The sequence below is a fragment of the Oculina patagonica genome, chromosome 1 (genome assembly GCF_052425735.1).
Source record: "Oculina patagonica isolate OP01 chromosome 1, crgOcupat, whole genome shotgun sequence".
NCBI classification, from domain to species: Eukaryota; Metazoa; Cnidaria; class Anthozoa; order Scleractinia; family Oculinidae; genus Oculina; species Oculina patagonica.
In genome coordinates, this window is record NC_135758.1 from 41,202,161 (window position 1) to 41,209,108 (window position 6,948).

Sequence of the window (6,948 nt, forward strand, 5' to 3'; positions counted from 1 at the left end):
AGCACTTTCTATGCTGTAATTTGTTTATTATATATATAACGAGAATTCAACCATTGTAAACTTAACGCAATTTTTCTCGTAAGATAATTCATAGACCTTTGACATATTACAGTTTGACCGTAGAGGGAGGAAAAACAAAGCAGCAAAATGCACATCGCTTTCCAAGCGAAATCACTTTTAACCAAAATCGAAAAATTAGTGCCAACAAAATATCCTGAATAAACTTTATTCAATTAAACACATTGCGTTACTTTTTAAAAGCAAAACTTTTGGTATCGCATCGAGTAAGTGTCGCTACAAGCGAATCAACTAAACACGCAGGCGAATTTTGAACAAAATTGTGACAACACAAGGAGTCGGCTAATTAAGCAATAATTGCGACGAAAATCCACATTCAGAAATACAATCTACTTTACCATGATGTTCCCAAGTGAGCTTGAATATTCTTAGAAAGTCTGCGGATGCGTTGTTATTTTTCACATGCGAAGAAAGCTATACGCGAAGCTGATTGGACGTATCGCTTTTCTCACATGCATGTGAAATATAGGAAATATAGAAATCTATTTGCAAGGTTTATTGCCCAAAATTCTCGCTATATATGTAATAAAAGTTAATACAGTCCGACCTCTATTAAGCGGCCACCCTCGGGACTTAAAAGTGGCCGCTTAATAGAGGTACAATATAAATTGGATAGGAATGGCAGTAAACATGATTTTATTGACTCTATATAGCAAAATGCTTTTAAAAAGTGAACAAATAAGAAGATAAATTCAAAATTCATTGAAACAAAACATCAAGTGCATTTCCAGCCCATGCATAGTTCTAGCTCTAACACAAAGGGCACGTAGTTGAAATGTACAGTATTTCTTCGGGTTGATAATGTACAGAAAAATATGCAAAACATCGTTGACAAGTTTCTTACGCCTTTTGCATCAAGGGTTAGTATGTGAAAAAAATTAGCTCAAGATATTTCACGACGATATATTTCATCTGTCACCATTTCGCTTGGAAAGATAATTTGCTGGCCGCTTAATGGAGGTAAAAAAACATATAAATAATACACACAGTTGTTTCTCCGTACATTTTTTTTTTTCAGAAATCCCATTGACTAATCTACATATATTGTTTTTCCTACGTTTGACTTGTGATTTATTTTTGACAGTTGTCTTGACTTCCACACTCGGATGGTGTGATCATCACTAGCACTGACCAACATTTCTTGATTAACAGGGTTAAATACGACGCAGTTGACTATATCACTGTGACCCTTCAGAGTAGCCAGTTTGGCTCCAAAGTGCCTGTCCCACACATGGGCACAATGATCTTCAGCTCCACTATAGAGCAAGAGCAAAATAAGTAGAATTTAGATGGTGTCATTTAAGACAAGAACATGTAACAATCTAAAACAGACCGACCGACTTATTTCATCTGCTGTAGACTTGTAATTTTGGATCTGAGGTTTTGCATTTAACCTCATTTGTGATTTGCAAAGACCAACCATCGTGTTCTTCTGAACAAAACGGTTGATTACGTTGAAAGAATTGTCGAATTAACCATTACATAAACTGTTTAAATGCAATTTCTTTTTCAAAGTTAAAATGATACATACACACTAAAACAGGGTCATTTTTTCAGTGGGGAGGGGGGTTGAACGGTTGAACTGGACTCTGGCTCTGGATGTGTTGTGTTCTTTACTCTCACAGTGCCCCTCCCCACCCAGGTGTATATTTGGGTACCGGCGAATTTAATGCTAGGGGGTCACCCTGCGATGGACAAGTATCCCATCCAGGAAAGAGTAGAAATAATACTCCTAAATGCTTCATGTTACTGAAACCGGGATAAGCTCTGCCCTGATGGGCCACTTGGCTCGGACACAGTCTTACCTAAAACTGAAAACTTACCTTGTAACCAGCTTGTCTGCAACATCCCCATAAATAAAGGCACAATAATACTTTCTAGTGTAGGCCTGGTGACCACTATGAACACCAACAAGTTCATATGTGGACAAACTGTAAACTTTCAATGTTATATCATTGGAGATTTCTGGATGAGACTGGTCTATTTTATTGCCAAATTCATCATTTTGCTGTTGAAATGGGCGGCAGTTAACATAGAGGTATTGATGGTCTGGTGATAAACTCATTCCAATTATATGTCCATTGGTTTCAACACAATGGTCTGGTCTGCAGTAGGTTTCAAAGCCACCAGCAGGCATTTTGCTGCTTTGCTCATCCCATCCTCCATGACTGTTTAGATCACATGGCAGTTGTAACCATTTGAACATTATTTGATGGGGTAGGGCATTAGTTACGGTACCATGAGTAAAGATGAGGCAAACAAGGTCATCCCTCTGCAATGTGGTCAAGGCATCTATTGATTGTGTACTAACGTTTGGCCTGGCCACGTGAACAATTGTCACTGACCAAGCATTGTGATTAACAACTCGAGCAAGCTTTGATTTTGTTTCATTTGTTTGATTTTCTGGTGATTTCTCAACATAGTTTGCCCAAAGCTGAGAGAGAAATGGTTGGCCACCATTCTCTGCAGGTTCCATAATTACCGGTACTTCAAGTGTTCCTGATACATAACACCTCTCAGTTAACCATGTTCCAAACAAAGCAAATGGTTCATTGACACTTATAAGAGGTAACCTATCCATAGAAAATCCCTGGAGCTTGTAGATAAAAATTTCTCCTGCAACCCCAAAAACATGTGTTAATTAAAGCAATCCAGAAATTGGAAGTTTACTCATTTTAAGGTGGTGGAATGGAAAAAAAACTACTAACTGAGTAAGTGAATATATACTAGTTATGCAACGCTTTCGAGTGGTATACTATGGAATATCCCACGAGTCACTTGTATTTTCTCGGTATACACACGAGCCTTTAGGCGAGTGTGTATGCCAAGAAAATACAAGTGACAAGTGGGATATTCCATAGTATACCACGAGAAAGTGTTGTGTAACTATTTTATACCATGTCATAGAAAATACGCTTACTAAATTTCGTCGAGAATACAGTCGCAGCGCACTATGGGAAGGTTGGGTTGAATACCGTCGAATATACAATGGCTTTCCTGTATTCTGATTAGCTGTATTTTCTATGGCATGGTATAAAATATAATAAATAAAATAATAATTATCTATACAGGTCTAACAAATATTTATTTCTCATGCACTATTGGACCAAACACATCACATTATGCAGCCAATACTGAAGAATATCTCATGATATCACCCAACTGGTATTCCACATTCGACATTTGAATGTCAAGATAAGGTCACCCAAAAAGGGAAGCCCTGTGTTTAAAAAAAATTTGAAGGATAATAAACACAATAGCCTCAAATTGATTGGAAAATAGGTGTGCCTGCCAGTGGAAACTTGCCCTTGGACTGTATATATCGTTCCCTAAAAGTTCACATTTTTCCTTGAGCTTCACTCTCAGAAAACTGTTCTCGGAGCAGATTATGTCGGTGGACAGATAATTATATCTCATATATGCATATTTTCATGCCACAATTGGAGTTTTATTTATTGTTTATGCAATTTATAACATTGTAACAAAATAATATCCAAGGGGATAACTACTTCAGCTTAAAATTTTTTGGTGGGGATGTTCCACCTTGTTCTTTAATTCTTGATCTTATTTAAGATCAAAATACCTCATTTTCCACTTCCTTTTTCAACACTCTGGGGTCGATCTATACCGAAACAAGTTTTCAGACATGGCCATTTGCACATCTGAAGTGGTTTAAATGCACTTTATTGTACTGAGTGGTATCATTTGCTTACTTCTCTGTTTGTCTTTTTGGTTTAAAGATGAAAAGCCCAATGGAAAAAGAGAATGCATGCCTGTGAGCAGGCTCGTTGGGTCATAAGTGAGGGTCGCTTGGCTCTTTCACAATACCCAGACCTAAACAGCAAAATCTGTGAAATATACTGATTATTTCGGTAACCAGTCATAACACCCCCAAGATAAAACGCCCCTGAGAAATATATAATGCCCCCTATAAGACATGACGTCCCCTATCATAAGACAAAATGCCCCATCACGATTTATATATTTGGAGAAAGATGAGAGAAGGGAAAGATCTGAGGATGTAATAAAATTAATAAATGACATGGTAGAATTCATTAACTATTTGTGAGGGTGCAAACCAATCCAAGCATTCAGATGACATGTACACAACTGTAAACCAATACAAATCAAACAATAGAATTAACTTTTGATACAAACTCCTGCTAAGCTAATTAGTATTCATTAACTTTTGATACAGATCTCTACCGATTTGCCTAAGAATACTTTGCATTAAATTTATTGTTTTCATTTCACAAGTAGAATAAAATATTCGCGTCCAATCTGTATGGCCGTTTACATTATGGCTCGCAGATTGTAAATGCCCATACAGATCTCCCGCTCATATTTATCTACTACTAAAAGTTGTTTACTGGCCTGTTTGCGTTACGATTCATCCGTTTATGGCAATTATGATTTAACTGTTTTTGTTGCTTGATCCAAGAGAGCAACGCGTAGTATCTATATAAAGATACTTGCTAACGGTGCGATCCGATCGATGCTGAGAATCCATTTTTGCTCATATGTCATTCCATAAAAACCCCTAAAACGTTACCCATTTGCGTGTTTCTTTTGTTTTAACAGAGCTTTCTCAATCAATTGTATTTTCATATATTTGCTAGTTTTTTCGCTAGGTTACACTTTTAAAATTCCTTGTATCATTTTGTATTTTCACGTTAGGAACCTTAAATCAGTTAAATATAGAGTATTTATGGTGCACAATAAATATGTAAATTAATAAATATGTCTTATAATATAGAGGAGGCGGCATGTCTTATAGGGGGCGTTATCCCGGGGGGGGGGGGGGACACGCATATGAAAGTGACGGGGATGCTCGTCGTCTCGCTTAGGGGAGTAAATTTCGGATTTTTGGTCACGCTTAGGGTGTTCTGGGCAAAACGCCAATATTTTTAGCCATAATGGTCTCGTTTCAGGTAACAAACGAAGAAATATACAAATATAAATTCTATTCTTAGTTTTCTGGTATCTTTTAGGGCTCAAGAAAAGCTTGAGCCACACCCAGATTGGTCTCTTTTAGGGGTTCTTTTCAAAATTTCCGACGAGCATCCCCGTTGGTTTCATATAGGATTCCCCTTCCTGTTTATCTTGGGGGCGTTATGCATTCATTATTTCAGACCAATACAGGTGAGTCCACAACTTTTGTGAGAGAAAATGCTACAACTGTTTTAATAAACAATTGCAACTAAATTCAATACATTTGAAAACCACTCACCTCTACGCCCTCGTTTCTGGGTTACCCCCGATACAAGAAGCAATGTGTCGCTTGCATTGAACTCACAGAACTGGACATATTTCCAATTATACTGCTGAAAGTTTGTCTTCTGTGCGATACCAACACGATTGCAATCATCTACACGCCAAAGAATCACACAACAATCTTTGGAACTTGAAGCCAATAGTTGCCCATCGTGAGAAAACGCAACATGAAGGACTTCATCAGAATGTTCCTTGAGCACTTGGCTTTCCACAAATGGTGTTTTAACGTGGATCCTTTGATACTCTGCCAACCAAGAAGAAGATGAATTCGGAAGCTCGATGTTCTTGCTGCTTGCTGTGTTAAATAAAGTATCTTGAAGAAAGGATTTCCAGAGCAATTCGTCCTTCGACACGCGATGCCAGTTTCTGCAAACTTCACCCGCAAGCAGAACTTCTTTGGGAGAAAGAAGGCAGAAGATATGTAGAATAATGTTATCTGGAAGGTCAGTCCAATGAGATTCCTCCAGTGATCCGTCTGAGAGCGATTGATTAGTTTCTGTGATAACGGCACTTTTCAAAGTCTCAAGAGAGAGCGACATTCTTCAATAAGGTCTTCTTTAACGAAATATTCCTTCATCATCGGTTGTTGGCGAAGCCCGTGACGGTCAAATTTGGTAAAACACGTGACGGCGATGTCCGTGATGGCTCCGTGACATATCATAAAGACATATGGTCTCAGGGCGTATTATAGATTCTTATAGACTGATCTAAGAGGACTACAATAGCTAGTTATGGCCATAGATCTGTATCAACTCCGTGCTGTCCGTGACGACTAGAGTACTAGAATGAGTACCGAAAGCGCCATCGTCGCCATGTTTGTTTTGGTTGGTTCCAGTCCACCAACATATCGCGGACTGGCTCCCTCTCCCCAACCCGGAGTTCGGCCGGTTGAGTGCGCAGTCGAGCGCGCAAGCAAAGCATAGACCGCAAGTAGGCCTTTCCCGATTATGCTAGCATTTTTTTGGCGCAATTTGGCGTAACGAGCTTTTTTTACACTTTTTTTTTTTCAAAAAAAGAATTGCTAGCATGATTTATTATTTTTTGCCAATTTTATCTTCATTTTTGCCGTCAAAAAAGCAAACATTTGCTTGTTTTTGGTGTTCAAACACTTTTATAAGACCTTTAGGAAACTCTAAAAAATGTGTGTGTTTGTAGTGACTTGGAAGAAGGCCTAGCCGGTTAATTTTCAAGGTTGTACCCAGTCCTTGCTCAATAACAAAACCAGATGCAGTCATTCTCGTCCCCATAGGTGGTTTTCACTGCCACGCCGCTAAAAAATAAATCCAAAACAATTGAGTAAAAAAAAAATCAAGAATATTACAGGTTTTAAAAAACTACTATATAACCTACTTGTCCAAGTCTCTGGTCTGTACGGTTTTCCGTACTCGAATTATCCATCAAAATGTTTCACGCAAATTTAGAGGGAGCACAGTATGGAAACGCCATATTGGAGCCCAACTGCTTGGGCTCCAACATGGCGGCCGGAAATCAAAAAAACATCTGGCATTCACTTTTGCTACAAAAAGGGGTCAGATCAATATAATACACAAGTAAACATTCACATAAACACTTCTCGCAAACTCTGAACTGTTAGTT

General features: G+C 38.3%; 1 protein-coding gene across 1 annotated transcript; it reads right to left on the reverse strand.

The window, feature by feature from the left end:
* Nucleotides 1-124: 124 nt before the first annotated feature.
* On the reverse strand, nt 125-6,273 carry LOC144630955 (F-box/WD repeat-containing protein 5-like). Its single transcript, XM_078489314.1, has 3 exons — nt 5,309-6,273; nt 1,902-2,694; nt 125-1,334 (listed from the first exon to the last, which is right to left on the reverse strand). Exons 1-3 carry the CDS (start codon nt 5,889-5,891, stop codon nt 1,109-1,111), a joined length of 1,602 nt encoding a protein of 533 aa, XP_078345440.1. The 5' UTR covers nt 5,892-6,273; the 3' UTR covers nt 125-1,108.
* Nucleotides 6,274-6,948: the final 675 nt, after the last annotated feature.